The following is an 18,047-nucleotide window of genomic DNA, read 5'->3' as shown; positions in this document are numbered from 1 at the left end:
TTGCCTCCACTTCTGGGAGCCTCCTCCTGCTGCAGGAACCCCTGGGGCTGCTGCCTTCAAAGCCCAGCTCTGCAGGTAGCACAGAAGTGAGGGTGGCAATCCTATGACCTTCCTACAACAGCTTTGCGACAACCCCTCCCCTCCCCCCGATCCCCTTTTAGGTCGGGACCCCCATGGTTACAACAACAAGAAATTTCAGCTATAAACATCTGAAATTGTGAAATTGACCAATTTTAAAACCCTCTAGCCATGAAATTGACCAAAATGGACCATGAATTTGGTAGGCCTCTACCCATAGGAAATGCCTCCTCAGTCTCAGTGTTTTGGTGAATGTTCACCCCAGGATTTTATTTTTCTTCTAACCCTGGCTGCCTTTGCTTTCCAGACAAACAGTTCTGCCATCATTGATCACATTTTTGCCAGTGAAGGTGTGGTAAATTCAGCCATCCCAGCCTATCACCTCAGAGACCTTATCAAGAGGTATATTGCAAATAGCAAATGTGTTACATGTTACTCTGAGGCACATGTATGCTGATCCAAGCAGTACTGTTCTACTTGTAAAGGTTTGTCTTGCATTCAGATACCGAGGAGTCTTGCAGTCCTCGCCTAGGCTACCTACTCTCCTGAAACTTTCCCGCGGTTGTGCTGGCAGTGCAGCTCCAGGAGTGCCTGACTCCTAGTATTCTAACTACTGTGTGAGCAGGGCTGCACATAGTGAGTGCAGAGAACATTGGTGGCCTGCCTATGCTAGCACTCCCATTGTTGCCATCCAGGAAATGGGATGATCGGGAACTGGTATAAAAATGTCGATGGTGATGAGGCTTTGGCAGCATCTCTTTAAGCCAATAGATGAAACATGTTTGGAAAAATGCCTTCCCCCTGTGATGTCAGGTCCAGGTAAGGTCCAAATAGGAGCATCTGCATATCCTAAGTCAGTAGAAGAGAGGGCTCAGCACTGCTGCTGATGCTCGGATATTTCCCAAGTAACAGCAGAGTAAATGAATAACTCTAGCAGCAAAGAAACTGACTTGACCACCTGGTGGGTTTCAGTAGAGCTCCAGTCATGTCACTTAGCTGCTGCTCAGAGCTTCCCCCACTAGCAGCAGGGGAGTCAGAACTCCCATGGGGAAGAGGACATAAATATGGAGGCTGGGAGAGGGGATAGAAGTTTGTCCCTGAGCATCCAGTGTTGTGAGCCCCAATGATCACAGCTTTCCCAGAAGGTTCTAGGTCACCGTGGCACGGTCGCCTGCCATCCCATAAATGGGAATATGCAGAGGCTTTTCAGAGACCAGCCATCTCACTGTGAAAGGGTAGACTCTGGAGCAGCCATAGGGCAGCATCTGTAGGAGAATATTCGATCATGGACCTGTAGCTAGAAATGGTTATAACTGATTATATAAATGAAACCACTCATCAGCGTGGGCCTGTGCTAAAATCTAAGTGTCACTTTCCAAACTCAATTTTGGTAGAGGAGTCTGGAAAAGTTACTCACCAAACACTCCTGTAAGAAGCCCTTTAAGGAGATTGTAACACCTAAATTCTCACTCTGTGGACAAAAGAAAGTGCACAGAAATCCCACGTGTGTGAGTGTTGTAAGGGGGAAGACATGCTGTGGGGTTTGTATGTAAGGTTCCAGCCTCACTTGAAATGCAGATCTCATCACTGCATTTACTGTGGGGCTGCTGTGTGCAAAAACTTAACGTCTCTCTTTGTCTTCTAGCATGCTTCACGGCGACCAAGCAAAAAGAGCCACTGCTGCAAAGGCTCTGTGCAGCCCCTTCTTCAGCATTCCCTTTGGTAAGTTGTGTAGTTCCATCCACCTCAGGCTTCTAACATCCAGGGCAAGGAGCCCGTGTGTCCAGCTGGAATTGTTTTGCCCCTCAGGTTTTCTTCACTTATCCTCCCTGGGTTGGTCTTTTGTACCTGATGGCAGCCACCAGTCCTCTGCAACACAGCTGCTTCAAGCTTTGCCCATGCTTCACCCCATGCACAGGGTCCGACCATGGCCTGTCTCCCCAGCTGGAGGCCACAGAGCGTTGGTCTCCCTCCAGAAGGGCAGGCAGGTGCTTCTCACTGATTCTGCTTAACTTAGACAAAACCAGCATTTACTGACCATCTTGGGGAACAAAGAAGAAGGGTAACCAGTAATATGTGCCTGTTATGGGTACTATGAAAAGCCCTTTTGGGTAGTCTTGAGCTCTAGATGCCAGGGTAAGCAGATAGGTTACCTTGTTCCCCACTTAGGCCTGGTCTACACTAGTAAATTAGGTCGGTATAACTACATCGCTCGGGTGTGAAAAATCCACGGCCCCTGAGCAATGCAGTTAAACCAAACTAACCCCGGGCACAGCCGTTAATGGGAGAATCTCCCACTGTCTTGGAGAGGTGGATTACCTACATCAGTGGGAGAAGTCCTCCCATCAGGGTGTAGGTAATGTCTTTACTGCACTACAGCGGCGCAGTTACAGCATTTTGAGTGTAGACAAGGCCTGAGTATGAATCTCGGGGCTTTTGAAGCACCATGGTGGGGGGGAGTGGCTGTCTGAGTGTGTGAGCAGTGGGGGGCTGTCTGACTTTGGGCAGGGGGAGGGGGGGGCTTCTGACAGTGGTTTCTGTTAGTGCCTCATCAAATTAAGCTTGTTAGCAGCTGAGCAATGTCAATACACTGCTAACTGAAGGCAGCAGTGTGGTCCAGTGGATCAGGCACTAGTGGGAGTCAAGTCCTCCTTCTGGGGACTGCATAGCTAATCACACTGCATGCTGGTGTTGGGGTCACTGTGTTGCTCAGTCAGCACTGCCCTCTCGGATCCAACAGTGTGATTTCCTCTTCAGGTGAAATGGAGAGGCCATCTGCACTCCTGGGTCACAAGCTTCCAGCTGGAGAGAAGTCGGGAACACTCCTGCCTCTTTGGAGTCTTGACCCTCCCCATGTTATGTCCAATTACCCTGCCTCAGCCCCCAGCCCTCCCCCAGTATGTCTGTCAGTGTCTGTGTCCCCCCCAGTCCCCTCCGGAGCTGCACACATGTCTTTGCATTCTGCTGCTTTAACTCTTTAGGCAGCACAGCTGTACCCCTTATTCAATAGTGCCTGTGTAAATTATTAGCAGGTGTGGAGCCTCCCACCTCTGGGCTGGCAAGTGGCTTCTGCTGAGTCTCTGCAGTTTTTCCTGAGCTGCGTGAAGTGTGGGGTGGAGAGGCTCACAGAAGAGGAAACTTCTCAAAGCTCTGAGCGGCCTTGGAACATAAAAACTGTCATATTGGGTCAGACCAAAGGTCCATCTAGCCCAGTATCCTGTCTTCTGACAGTGGCCTGTTCCAGGTGCCCCAGAGCGAATGAACAGAGCAGGTAATCATCGAGTGATCCAGTCCCTGTCACCCATTCCCAGCTTCTGGCAAACAGCTAGGGACACCATCCCTGACCATCCTGGCTAATAGCCATTGACAGATCTATCCTCCATGAATTTATCTAGTTCTTTTTTGAACCCTGTTATAGTCTTGGCCTTCACAACACCCTCTGGCAAAGAGTTCCACAGGTTGACTGTGCATTGTGTGAAAAAATACTTCCTTTTGTTTGTTTTAAACCTGCTGCCTATTTCATTTGGTGACCCTAGTTCTTGTGTTATGAGAGAGTAAATAACACTTCCTTATGTAATTTCTCCACATCAGTCATGATTTTATAGATCTCTATCATATCCCCCCTTAGTCATCTCTTTTCCAAGCAGAAAAGTCCGTCTTATTAATCTCTTCTCATACGTTCCATACCCCTAATCCATACCCCTTTTCTGAACCTTTTCCAATTCCAATATATCTTTTTTTGAGATGCGGCGACCACATCTGCATGCAGTATTCAAGATGTGGGCGTACCATGGATTTATAGAGAGGCAATATGATATTTTCTGTCTTATTATCTATATCTTCCTTAATGAGTCCCAATATTCTGTTCACTTTTTTGACTGCCGCTGCATTGAGTGGATATTTTCAGAGAACTATCCACAATGACTCCAAGATCTCTTTCTTGAGTGGTAACAGCTAATTTAGACTCCATCGTTTTATACGTACAGTTGAGATTGTTTTCCAGTATGCATTACTTTGCATTTATCAACATTGAATTTCATCTGCCATTTTGTTGTCCAGTCACCCAGTTTTGAGAGATCCTTTTGTAGCAATTCACAATCTTGCTAGTTTTGTATCATCTGCAAATTTTGCCACCTCACTGTTTACCCCTTTTTCCAGATCGTTTATGAATATGTTGAATAGGACGGTCCCAGTACAGACCCCTGGGGGACCCCCCTATTTACCTCTCTCCATTCTGAAAACTGACCATTTATTCCTAACTTTTAACCAGCTACCAATCCATAAGAGGACTTTCCCTGTTATCCCATGACAGCTTACCTTGCTTAAAGGCCTTTGGTGAGGGATCTTGTCAAAGGCTTTCTGAAAATCTAAGTACACTATATGCACTGAATCCCCCTTGTCCACATGTTTACTGACCCCCCTCAAAGAATTCTTGTAGACCTTGGTAGAACACGTTGGTTTATGAGGGCTCAGGCCAGTAGCTTCATTCGAGCCGGCAGCCTTGAGCTGAGGACAGCTGCTCTAGCTGGGCAGTCTCAGTGCCTGGCTGGTTGGGGAGTATGTTAACAATTTTCCTGTTTCGTGAGGGGTTTGGGTTCCATTTGAAGTCTTATCTCCCCAGCTAGCTGGGAATGCTCTGCCTGTCAGACTCCTTGAGCCAGGGCCCCTTTCACTTGTAGAGAGTACAACTTCTGCATCTCAGGGTCATTTTTGGCCCTTTCCTGCTGAAAGATAGCGGCAAGCTCTCGATGGCTCTTCTGTCCACCTGCCCCCAAGGGTGTTACAGTCAGACTGCGCAACAGCTCTTGAGCCTGGAAGAATGAAGGCATGTTGTGACTCGGGGCTTTGGGAAGGCAAGGAGCTTTGATGCATTGACACTAGGGCGTTGTGGTTAAAGCACTGGACTGCGACCCAGAAGATCCAGGTTCGGTTCGTGGCTGGCCGAAGGTTTCCTCCATGACCCTGGGAAAGTCTTGTAATTTTTGTGACCAGTTCTCCATATGTAAATTGGGCTCATACTTCAGAAGGATAAAGCTATGACTGTTTGCAACACTACAGCACTAGGGCTGTGTAAGACCTAGTGTAGACTCATAGCGTTTTAAGGCAATTAGGACGCTCTGGGCTGCCCACCTGATAACACAGGCCATACGGTTGCGCTAGAGCAGATATTTTAGAAGGCTGTCACTTAGTCATGCTCTAAAGACTCCAAGTGCAGAAGACCCCAGTGTGAGTTGTTCCAATGGCTCAGCACCCGAGGTGTTTCAAAACTCTTGTCATATTTTCAGTTTGAAATTTGCTGATTTCCATTTCCAGCTGGAGAATCTTGTTCTGCTTTTGTCTGCTAAATTAAAGAACCTGCTGCTCTCAGGAGTCTTCTCCCTACGCAGGGTAGATCTACGCTGCACTGAAAAACCTGCAGCGCAGATGTCTCAGAGCACAGGTCAACTGACTCGGGCTGCGGGCACACTAGGGCAATCCAACCATGCGGAATGTGGGCAGCCCTGGCTGAGTCTGGATCAGTCACTTCTGACAGTACACTTAATTCTCCTGTTTTGTCTGCGTACACCAGAGACTGTCCCAACGTTTGAGTGAGCTGGAACCTGGACGGAGCTGGCTTAGCAGTGACCGGGCTAAGACTGAGAGAATCCTGGCAGGGAGAGAGAAGGCGTGCCAGGGGCTGGACAGATAGTGGATTTGCCCAAGCACTAAGCCAGCACTGGAGAGTTCTCATGATGGACGTGATGGGCTCTCTGCCCCCTAACCCCCAGGGGCTGCAGGGATGTGGTGTGGCCGCTTCCCGGAGCAGTACGGTGCCATGGAGGTGGCAATCCCGCGGGCCGGATCCAAAGCCCCAAGGGGCCGGATCCGGCCCACGGGCCATAGTTTGCCCACCCCTGCCATAGGGACTTGCAGACCATGATCCAGTCATCTGCTAACCTTTTCTTCAGTAAACTAGACAACTGTTAAATCGGCTTTCCAGACCGCAGATTATCCTTGTAGCTCTGTTCTGAACTTCTCCATTTTGTAGCATCCTTGTTGAGGTGTGGACACCAGAACTGGATGCAGTATTCCAGTAATCATCTCACCCATGGGTTGGTGCCATTGAACATGCGGTGGTCCAGGGCTTTTGAATTGTGTCCATGTAGGAAAGACACTGGCACACCAGCTGAGGCCTTCTGGCAGGTTGGCATGTTGGTACCAAGCAGCAGAGACGCTTCATCACAGCAGTGTTACTGGGCTCTAAAGTGGTGAGCCTCTGGAGAAATGCCCAGGGGCTGAGGCCTGAGCTGTCTTCTGAGACATCTGGTATCTGCTATCACCATTTAAAGCATCATCCTCACTTCTCCAGTACTCTGAGGTGCTCACCGGCTGAGGCTTTTCTTGCCACAGCAGTGGTACAATGTCCTTTGAAGTGCTGGACAATGGAAGGCAGCACAGATACATCTGACTCTGCATACCAGCCAGGCTGAGCTACAGTAATGACTCAACAGGAGAAGTCAGCTGAGCCCCTAAGAGCCAGGTCACTGCACCCACCTCTGTTGGATTCTGCTCTCAGATGAGCACGGAAAGCAGAGAGGTAAGGCTTTCCAGCACCAGGAAACAGGCTGCAAGAAATCCACCTTCCCTGAGCCACCACCACATAGGAGCTATGTAAGCTCTCCAGAGGTCTAGGCCAGTGCATATCTCGTTAACAAAGCAACTGAACAGTATTAGCTGGCTAGTGCTAAATAAAAGAACTTGCATCTCCACAGCCTGAGATGCAGAAAAGCAGCACTTCTGCCAGCTCTGACCTGCCAGCTCAGCCCTGGGTCCCATTTCAATCAGTGGATAAGTGGCAGCTCTTCACCATCAAAGCTCCTGGTGCCTGATTCACTGACGTCTTGGACACCATTATGGAGGCAGAGCCTCCTTGGAATGATAGCAGTGGGAGTCCAGGAGGGCATGGTATTGAAAACTTCCCAACAGGAAGAATTGTTGATTTCCTTTGCTTAGCGAAGCGCAGATGGTTGCATCCTGGAATTAGGAGTTGCATTCCACAGCATTGTTCAAGGGGCTGCGCATTGTGGGGTCTGCAGGGGCCCCATGTGGGATGAAGCATTGAAGATTTCAACCTGGGAATGTTGTAGGCTTGGTATTTGATGCTTTTGTCCTATTGATGGAGCAGCAGAAGCACCCCTTCCCCACTAATGACAGGTTTCAGAGTAACAGCTGTGTTAGTCTGTATTCGCAAAAAGAAAAGGAGTAGTTGTGGCACCTTAGAGACTAACCAATTTATTTGAGCATGAGCTTTCGTGAGCTTCAGCATCCGATGAAGTGAGCTGTAGCTCACGAAAGCTCATGCTCAAATAAATTGGTTAGTCTCTAAGGTGCCACAAGTACTCCTTTTCTTCCCCACTAAGAGACTGACTCAGGATAGTAGACCAATAAGTTCTTCCATGTCCTGATGCCATGCAGGGTGAAGTTTTAGGAGTATGTGTGTCTATGCCGCCCTGGGTCACTGGCAGAACTCCAGGGGGACCAGCATCTCAACAGTGGGCTCCAGGCACTGTTTTACTCAGTGACCCCTCTGTCTTCTGGGATCACTGTGTGGCTGATAGGTCAGTGCTTCAGATTGTGATTCCTATATTGCAATTCAATTATAGCTTAGTTCCTAGCTCTGCTCCTTGTGACTGTCTGGTGGTATTCAAAGCCTTCCTCTGCCTGTTTGCATGGTGTGAGGCGGTGCTGCAGAAGGGAGCATTTATTGGTGCTTTCTCAGGGAGTTAATCTAGAAGATCTCTTGAAGCTTTCACTTTCGACACAGTTGGGTCAGAGCTCCCTACAGTCCAGTTCTGCTAGGAAGTTTCATAGATTCATAGAAGTTGGCTGCACTGGTGACAGACTTGTTATCTATAATCACATTGTGATACCCTCACTCCACAAGTCAGTTCATTGTGCTGGAGCTACCCAAGGGTAGGGCCCTACCAAATTCACAGCCATGAAATATGCGTCACAGACCATGAAATCTGGTCTTTTGTGTGCTTTTACCCGATACTATAAAGATTTCATGGGGGGGAGACCAGCGTTTCTCAAAATGGGGGTCCTGATCCAAAAGGGAGTTGCTGGGGAATCATGGGGTTATTTTAAGGGGTCATGGTCTTGCCACCCTTACTTCTGTGCTGCTGCTGGCTGCAATTCTGCCTTCAGAGCTGGGCTCCCGGCCAGCAGCTGCCGCTCTCCAGCTGCTCTGCTCTGAAGGCAGCGCTACCAGCAGCAGTGCAGAAGAGTAGCAGTACTGCAACCTCACCTACAATAACCTTGTGACGTCCCCCCTCCACCCCCCAAGCACAACTCCTTTTTGGGTCAGGACCCCTACAATTACAACAGTGTGAAATTTCAGATTTAAATAGCTGAAATCATGAAATTTACCATTTTTAAAATCCTATGACCATGAAATTGACCAAAATGGACTGTGAATTTGGTAGGGCCTTACCCATGGGTATGGTACTATTTGCTGTGAGCTGTATTGTGGGCTGGCCCCTCCTTAAGACAGGAACTGGGGTTGGAGACACTTAGTAGCTAGCTTCTGAACTAGGTAACAGTGGGTCTCTGGAGAAATGCCATTTCTCTGTCATTTACCTGTAGGAGGAGCTGCTAGTTGGCAGTTCATGGTGCTGGGCTGTTCCATGCAGTCTGTGTCCTCTGTCCAGCAGAAAAAGATGCACCTGTATACCTGTTCTCCATTTCTTTGGTAGCAAGGGTCCTGTCCAGGAGTGAGAGACCATTTGAGCAACCCTTCAGTTCTGTACTTACCTGCGTGTTGCCTCTCAGTTCAGCTGCAGATGTCAGTGACTGGTCCCATAGCAATGAGGGAATGATCACAGCGTCATTCAGCATCTGGATACTCCAGATCGGCAGTGCTTCCTGCCAAGACAAAGCTCTCTGGGCATGGCTCAGAGTGTTACATGCCTTGTAGCTTCCTGCCACCCCTGAAGGAGTCGTCCAGGTCACAAGAGAGAATTCATGGGGTGTGGTGCCACTCAGCCATGTCTGACTCGGGCCAGTGAGTCAGAACCTCACAAAGATGTTGAGCGTCTGGTTTGAGAGGTTCATAGTCCTGTCTCAGCAAACTCAGAGCTTGTCTACAGGAATATTTTATTTACGGCAAGTTGAGGTGTGACTCTACCCCATACTAGCCTACCGCAGAGTAACTGTCCACGTGGACCCTGCTGAAGCACATAAACAGTTTATTAGTGCACTTTGATCTAGTTCACTTTGAAATGAGACTCAATCAAATCATGCTAACGAACTGTTCATGCGAATCAGCGGAGTCCACATGAACACTTAGTCCATGGCAGGCTAGTGTGGGGGTAGATTCACACTCCAGCTTGCTGTGAATTAAATGTTCACATAGACAAGCCCTCTGACCAGTAGTTTATACAGGAGCTCTTCCCCTTCTCCGCTGCATTCGGAGTGACACTTAAGTGTTTGTTCCTAAATTGATTGGTTCCCTTTGGAAGCAGCCATTGCCTGTTAACTCTTTGTTCCTTCTGCTCATGCTCTGGACTGCAGCACCTCCTGACACAGGCCTAGCGAGGTGGTGGTGGTCTGGAGTCATTCTAGGACAGATAGCTGCTTAGCTGGTTAACGTTCTCCTTGACACCTCTACGCATCCATCCTAGAGAGGCTGCCCCCTCCCACTTTAATTGGGAAGGCCCTATGGGTATGTCTTACATGGAATAGGGCCCTTAAAGGAGCTCATCTCCAAGCCTTTCCTGGACCCCAACTAGCTGGGCAGAGTTAGAGCTGAGTGAAAGCTCCAGGGACTGCCTCCTTGCTTTCTTGGCTGCTGTAACCTACAGATCAGGGCCTTGAGGGAAGGTGGGCCAGACTGCCATGGTCTCAGTCCACAATCCGCCTTGTGGTCTGTTAGGGAATTTACCCCACCTCATACCTTTGAAGGCATGGGAGGTTCTTGTTGTTTTAGGGTTTGTTAGAGGTCTTGGTTCTCTTCTGACAACGAACCATTCTTTAGGGTCTTGCTATTCTGTGCTGGCCTGCTGTCCTAGCTGGTCACACTGCAGCAAGAGTGTACATGGCAGGATTTCTAGGCATCCCTTGAGCTTCTTGTTCTCCAAAAGTGGGACTCCTTTGGCAACTTGCCTTTAAAGAAGGGAAGATTACTTTGCTCAGTGAAGAGCTCACACAGGGTTCTCACTCACCTGTCCTTCCACCTCCCCAGAATACACTAAGGCAAAGGGTTGTATTTAAAAAAGAACAGCACTTTTCTTTCGCCCTTGATACCATAAATTGTGCAGTTCTCATGCTGTAGTTGTGCACAGCTGGATTTGGAAGGGAGCTCTTGCTTCACATGCATTCAGGAACTGACAGAAAATATTCTTGGGGGAACTGAGGCCGTGACATTGAGAATGGAAGAAGCTTGTGCTGATCAAGGGAGTGTGTAGGCCCTCTCCTGCTTGAACATGGTACCCGAGTGGGGATTCTGCAGCAATGGAACGTACAGAGAGGTAGAATTACAAGATGATAAGTAACTGTCCTTTCATGGACGTGGTAGAAGGGCTTTATACCCTGCTGTCAAGGCTGAATCCCCACTCTGTCACTCTGAGTGCAGGAAGTGGGGGCCCGCAAGGATTTTAAAAATTAATACTTGTCACTCCAGGCTTGTATTAAACTCGAAATTAGCTGTGGCCCCCAGCTAATCAAACAGCATATGTACAAACCTCTTAGGACACCAAAAATCCAATCCTGTTCTTAAAAAAGGTAAATTTTATTAAAAACAAAAAGAAAGAAAATACATCTGGAACTTAGGCCTTTTGTTAGATCTTAAAAGAAACAATTACAAAAATTAAGCACCCAAAATAGCTTTCTTGGGGGTTCAGCTTAAAGGTTACAAGGAAACAAAAGCATCTGGGGTTAGCACAGAGGAGATCCACAAGCCAAAATGAGAAATAAACCTGACAGTGTTTAACTAAACATTCCCTATCCCAAATTATTTCTTCTAGGTATGGAAGATACTTTTTCATACCTGGTTCAAACCTTACACAGCATTTCTGCTTATAGCATTGCTGCTCTGTGTCCCTGCAGCCCAGAGAACAACAGGGAAAGGGAAAGTTTATTTTCCAATTTTAAAAAGTTCTACCTTCCCATTGGCTCTTTTGGTCAGGTGCCCACTCCTTTTCTTTTACCTGTGGGCTTGTTAACCCTTTACAGGTAAAGCAAGCAGAGAACAGACCAAAAGGGATTTAACAGCTAACAGGCTAGCTGGGTGTCCATCAAAGGGAGCTACTCCCCCACCCTTCATATATAGCAGGTGTGATACAAGTAACACCTGGTCCAGTTACCTAGGCCATGGGGGCCCTTGTCAATGTCTGAATCCAAGATGAATAGCAATAATTTCAGACTTGATTCACACTGTTTCTGTGCCTTTAAAAGTACTTTCAGCCACTGTCTCTGGGCAAACTAACCTTTGGGTCTCAAAGGTTGCGCTCAAAGCCTTCCTGGAAGGGAGGTTGGTCAATCTGCAGATTGAGGCCAGATGCACATAGCATGGCTACAGGGTGTAATGCATGTATGTGGTGAGGGGAAACAGAACTGTAGCTCCAAAAGTGTAAATACTGATACAGCCTTTCTCCCCTCTCCCTGCTTTCCCATTTAATGCCTTTCCTTCCATGGAACTGGGTGGTGGCAAAGCAGCTCCCCATATTGAAGATCTGGTGATGCTCCCGACTCCTGTGCTAAGGCTGCTCAATGTCTTGAGTGACACTTCTCTTCAGAGTGAAGAAGAATATGAAGGTTGGTATCTGTATTACAGACTGCAGTGCAGTAATGTTGTCATACAAATCCACATCCCAGAGTGCTGTCAGGATCAGAGTGGGGTGAGAGTTTAGAGGCATAAGGAAAAGGGAGCTAAGAAACTTGGCTGGGATTTGAAACAAGTGCACAGGTACAGGAAGGCTATTCCAGATGGCAGGAGTTGCAGAGAATGCTCTGAGAAGAGACTGGGCCTAGCTGATTAAAGAGGGTGACGTGGAGACTGGAGTAAGTTCATGGATGGCTAGAAGGGCAGCTTGAGCACATAATCAATGGGTCAAAGTGGCGCCAGACTCCTGCATGAGCAGAACAGGGTGGAAAGAGGGGGGTTTGCTGAAATGCGTTGTCACGTCATTCAGACATCAGCAAAGATTTAAAATAACCTGTTTGTATTGTGAGATATTAGCAATGTTGTGTACAAAATGCAGACACTCGGAGAAAGCTAGGAGAGCCCCCTCTGGGGGGTAGGGTATGGGATGAGCTCTCCTCACAAAGAGCCTGGCTTGTAGCAGCCAGGTTTCCTCCCTGCTTTAAGTGACATTATAACCCATTATAGAGCACTCATGGAACTTCTAGCTGTGCAAAACAATCAGTGAGTGCACACACCAGGGAACAGGACTGGGAACACACCAGGGATCCCCGTTCCTTTGAGCAAGTAGTGCAGCCACTGGTGTCTAGTCCATGGCACTAGTGCCACAAGTGTTTCCCCTCTGGGGGACCCAGGCTATCACCCTTGTCTTAGACAGTGCTTGTTCCTACTGTGATGTAGCAGGGACTTGGTGACTGAAGGACGTAGCGCTCTGCTAGACCCTCTAGGTTGTCTGTCTGGAACTGAGACCCCTTTAAATAACAAGGTTTTTCTGCTGATGCTTCTGCGACAAGTAGAATCCGTGGGTGGCCCACTGAGTGCAGGCATTTCTGGGGGCTGGGAATACTCCAGGTACAAAAGCCCCCTTGCCGTGTATTGGGAACAGAGAGCAATGCCCCCTCCCCAGCCTCCATGCTCCTGGGTCTGACACCAGGTTGCCGCTGCCTCCCAGAAGCAGCTTTGTCTAAATGCTCCTGTACTTCTCCTGTGGCAGTCTTCCAATCGCCTCCCTCTCCTGGTGGGCAGGCATGGGGACAGTCAGCACCAGGGGAGGCAGACAGCAGCATGGCCTTTGCCCCCTCCCAGGTAGCAGGGCGATGGAGCAGAAAAGTCATTGAGACACCCCAGCTGCTAGGAAGAAATAGCAGTTCCCCACCACCACACTGAGGCTTGTGGCAGCATCTTTCCCTGCAGTGCTTGACTCATGGTGAGGAAGGTGAAGTTAATGGGGTTCAAGAAGAGCTGGAGGATCATGGGATAAGTACTTTCCTGGGCACCATGATGGGATTGCTGCCTCAATCCTTAAGGGGGCCATTAAGGATCTGGGGCAAAAATTGGGGATTGGTCCTGCTTTGAGCAGGGGGTTGGACTAGATGACCTCCTGAGGTCCCTTCCAACCCTGATATTCTATGATTCTACTATTCATGCAAGAGTGTAGGGTGCCTCAGGACCACCATGTGCCCAAGTGGGTAGCAGGAGGGAGCTGGAGCTGGACTTCATACTCCCCGTAGCACCCCAGAGATCCTGTGCTCCCTACGGCCTCCCTCCCAACACAGTGCAGAGTTCATGGAGAGCACGCTAGCTGAGCAGACTCCCTGGCTCCCCAGCTGGCCTCCCTGTTTGCCACCTGCTTCCCCAGGTTCTCTCCCAGGACTCTTGTTTTTGGTCCCAGACTGGCCTCTTTAAAATCTGTAGGAGCTCCTGTGGGCCACATTGAGCACCTGGCTGCTCCTGCGCCTAGTGAGATCTGCAGAAGATCCTATAGATCAGGGGGAAGTGGAGTAGGTATGAAGATATGAAGGGTGGGGAGAGCTGGGTGGCTGCTCTCTGAAATTCCCTCCTGTAGGCCCAGTGCGTCCTTCCAGTATGGGTTCTTGCAGAGCAATGGCAGACGTTCTGTAGGCTAACCCTGATATTGCCCCTTCCTCAAAACTTGCAGCGGAAGTTCTGCCAGTTTCAAACTAGGGGCCAGCAGAGAATTTTTTCACCGAACTGGAGGGTATTTGGGCAAGTCATTTTTATTGAGGTGGCATTTCAGTCCATCATGAGAACTCTCCAGTGCTGGCTTAGTGCTTGGGCAAGTCAGTTCACTATCTGTCCAGCCCCTGGCACGCCTTCTCTCTCCCTGCCAGGATTCTCTCAGTCTTAGCCCGCCAAGCCAGCTCCGTCCAGGTTCCAGCTCACTCAAACGTTGGGACAGTCTCTGGTGTACGCAGACAAAGCAGGAGAATTAAGTGTACTGTCAGAAGTGACTGATCCAGACTCAGCCAGGGCTGCCCACATTCCGCATGGTTGGATTACGCTAGTGTGCCAAGCACAGGCTAGAGTGAGACCGCCGCCACCCCCCCCCCCATACACATGGCTTTCTCTTCCCTCAGATGTGCTGGAAGACATAAGAGAGGAGTGTCAGAAATACGGCCCGGTGGTTTCCATGCTTGTTCCAAAGGAGAATCCTGGCAAAGGCCAAGTAAGTGTGGGGGGGAAGGGGCTTGATATTTACACTACCAGCCTCACTGTCTATCATTAATCCTGCTGGATGAGGGCACTGCTGTGCAACTAGAAGTACCTGGTTCTGTTGTGCAGCAGCATGAATTTGGCAAAGTGGGTCAGTGTTTCCTAGCCTAGGAGATGCCAGACTAGTTTTAGGGGAGGGTTTGGGGTACAAGGCGGAGGATGAGGAAAGTGGGGTGAGAAAGGGGTGTGTTAAGACGTTCAGCACCAGGTAACTATCTCCCAACTCGCTAAATGTCTAGTCCAGAGAAATGAGGAATGGTAGGTAGAATCTTAACTGTCCCTCCCTACAGACTCAGGGGCTGTGTGACCCCTTCCCCTGCTGTTCTAGTCCCATGGGGTGTGCTGAAGGCACTCTGGAGCTACAGGCGAGGAAAGCAGTTCGTTAGGGATAATTCCTCACTAAGCAGGAGAGGAATAAAGCCAAACTTACCCAATCAATGGGTGATGGATGAAATCCCTGGGGTCTGTGACACAGCGGCAGTGACGCTCTTGTCTCTGTCTTTCCAGGTCTTTGTTGAATATGCAAATGCTGGTGATTCCAAAGCTGCCCAGAAATTGCTCACTGGAAGGACGTTTGATGGCAAGTTTGTTGTGGCTACGTTTTACCCCCTGAGTGCCTATAAGAGAGGGTATCTGTACCAAACATTGCTCTAGCAGCAGCAGCCGCCATCAGGAGAGTCGGCAGCGTCTCTTCCTCATTTCAGTGTGTTCTGCAGTTGAATGTACAAAGAGCTTCCTAGCCCTGCTTTTGAGTAGTTTTGAAAGGAGATCTGCACAGGACAGAACTGGGCTTGTGCCCTCTAGTGCTGCTTTATGCTGTACAAAGGTAGCCCATGTGACTTCAAAATGATCTGTGTTCTGCTTGTTTGGTTACATTAGAGACGTGGCTCTTGACTGCCCTGGAAGGCTCTCGAGTGACTGGAGTAAGTAGTGGCATTGCCATCACAGGAGACTCACTATCTAAGCAATTGAGGTTAAGTCTGGTTCAGACGGTAAAAAATCTTGCTTCAGTGTCTTGACACTAATGACTGACGAATGTTTTGGGGAGGGATCTCTCCGTTAAATATTCATCGCGGAGTGAGAGCCCCCCCATACACATGCTCTGAGACACCCAGGAGGCCCTCCAGCAAGAGCAGGGAAGACTACACTTTTTTTCCCCTGTTATCTAAGGTAAAAAGACAAGCAGAAGCCCCTGTATCTCTGGAGGCTTCAGGTCTTTCCACCCCATAAAGTAGTGACCATCTGGTCTCTGGGGTTACCCTGTCACTGACAAATGGCCCAGGGAGACCCGTAAAATTTCCTCTGCTCTAGTGTCAGCTGTTGTCTTGTTGGGAAACTGATTGTCGGTGTCAGTGAAGACAAACTGCTGTCTGAGATCAGGGCACCTGCAGCAACGTGAGTTCACTTGTATGGACAGGCTGGGTGAATGTGGAATCCATTAAGCATCTTTGGGAAAGGAGCAGTGTTAGTCCTGACCCCTGTAACACCGTGTAATCTAGAGGTTACACATTGCCTGTAGTATGGAGTCATCTATCACAGCTGACAGCCATTGCTCTTAGTATCAGTGCCAAACAGTGCATAATGCGGAGGCATTCCCCAGCCAGCAGGGTTCTTTAAAGGTGTGCTAGAGTGCACAGCATTCCTTTTAAGAACTCAGCAGGATGTCTATTCTGAAGACTTTAAAGGGAGAGCAAATTTGTACCTGTTGTCGTTTCCTTGTTTGGCTTCTGTTGTAGCATGTATGTTGTTTTTTTGCTTTAGCCAGTGTTGATCTATTGGAATTGTGGTAGTAAGCAGGAAGCACTGACACTTTTGGCTCTCCATAGGGTACACAAAGGGCCTGAGACAATCCAAGATCCTTTAGAACAAGGATCCTTGAAATAATCCTACTTGACTGCTAAGGGCCTCCTCCAGGGTGATGCATTCTAGTGCCAGAGGGACTGTGGGGTTAGCAAGCACACTAGTTGAATGTTGTTAGGAAAGAAACAGATTGAATGTGTCCCGCGTCACTGCTTCTCTCTCTCAACAGGAAAGCTAGTAGTTTAAACTGCAATGCTACTGTCCTATCTTCTGCTATCTGCCAAGCTGAGCCACAGGGGGAGGACAACAAGAGCTGTCTGTACTGATGATATCATCCTGTTAATTAACACAACATTCCAACACACTGTATGTGAAGATGGCCCTGTTCAAATCATTGTCAGCTGGCCTGACTTCACACTCATGTTCACACTCTGCTTAGACCCAGACCATCCTGTTTAAATGTGACCCTCCCCAAGGCTGACTAGCTCTGGCTGGGCGAGCTGTGCTGTGATGGGAGGGCTCTGAGGAAGATGGGGGTATGGACTGGGGAGCACATAGAGGGGTGGCATTAAGCCATGGGCTTGGGAAAAGGCATGCATGGGGGGAGGGGGTGATGGGAGCACAGAAAGGGGCCGTGAGGAGGAGACAGCAGGGCATGCACAGGTGTGGCAGGAACCCAGGATGGGGGTACCCAGGAGTGCAAAGGGACCATGGGGTGCCTGGCTAGCACAGAGCAGGGGGGGGGAAGATGCAATGTTTTGTCCGTGGTACCTTTAAGTGCTCAGTCATCTAGATACCAACCTTGAGATGCATAAAGTGTCCCCATGCTAAACCTCTCCTTGCCCACCCCCAGCCCTGATGGGCACCCAGGCATAGCCACAGCACACCTTGCGGTGGCCTGAAGCAGCTGGCTCTGGAGGGAGCACTGCTTCACCAGCCCCATGGAAACGGGCCTTGTTTGGGAAACCCAACACATCCTTCCTGGGAGAGTGTCAATGGGATCCAGCCACACGCCAGCCCCGACGTTGCAGGGACAGGGAGCTTTCCTTGGGGAGCAGGTCACTGGCGTCTCCTCAGTCTGCCTGACGGAGGGGGCAATTCGGCCCCACAGTCCAGCGAACCTTCCCCCCCCCCTTGGGATTTGCTCCCTCTCAGCCAGTCTCCATGTCAGAGAGGCCCCCAAGACTCCCTCAGGTCTGTCCATTTCTCTGGCTGTCAGACCATGCCCCACCCCTTAGGGGCCTTTTTGCCAGCCATTGGCTGCCCCCAGGGCAGTCCACTTGTGTACCCCATGTGGGCTGTGTGCCTGGGGAGACCTTAACAAGCACCACCACTCCCCCCAGCTCTCTAGCAGAAAGCTCCCCGAGGTTGTGCCCCATCATGGGTCTCTCCTTTGCTGGGAAGGAGGCAGTCTCTGTCCCCCAGCTTTGCCCAGCATTCCTTGATTTCCAAGTCCCCATTCTGACTGAAATTTGGAACAGGCTGTGCTGGGTCTGTCTCCCCCCCCCCCCCCCCCCCGCCCCCAATACCCCATTCAGGGCTGACCATACCCTGTCAGAGTTACAGGTTTAAGCCACTCCCCCAGTGCCAGACATGCCTTCGCTCACTCACTGTCTCGCCCACCTGAACTCTGTGCCCCCTACAGGATGCAGAAACAGAAGCAAAAGTCAAAATAACAATATATTAGGAGACTGGAATCCCATTTCCTGTCCCAGAGGCCCATCTCCTATGACCTAGAGACTCACCTTGACCTTGG

At 49.5% G+C, this 18,047-nt stretch overlaps 1 protein-coding gene across 1 annotated transcript in view; it reads left to right on the top strand.

Annotated features, from left to right (window-relative positions):
• UHMK1 (U2AF homology motif kinase 1) overlaps positions 1-17,792 on the top strand; it is a 28,372-nt gene extending 10,580 nt beyond the window's left edge. The window contains exons 4-8 of the mRNA XM_074962156.1: positions 386-480; positions 1,724-1,800; positions 11,773-11,871; positions 14,356-14,444; positions 14,999-17,792. Of these exons, the coding sequence (XP_074818257.1) occupies positions 386-480; positions 1,724-1,800; positions 11,773-11,871; positions 14,356-14,444; positions 14,999-15,145 (507 nt within the window). The 3' untranslated portion in view covers positions 15,146-17,792. The remainder of the gene's footprint in view (positions 1-385; positions 481-1,723; positions 1,801-11,772; positions 11,872-14,355; positions 14,445-14,998) is intronic.
• The last annotated feature ends 255 nt before the right edge of the window (positions 17,793-18,047 follow it).

Source organism: Natator depressus, chromosome 8, assembly GCF_965152275.1.
Source record: "Natator depressus isolate rNatDep1 chromosome 8, rNatDep2.hap1, whole genome shotgun sequence".
Taxonomy (NCBI): Eukaryota; Metazoa; Chordata; order Testudines; family Cheloniidae; genus Natator; species Natator depressus.
Note: the sequence above shows the minus strand (reverse complement) of the source record. Positions and strands in the feature narration are given on the sequence as shown.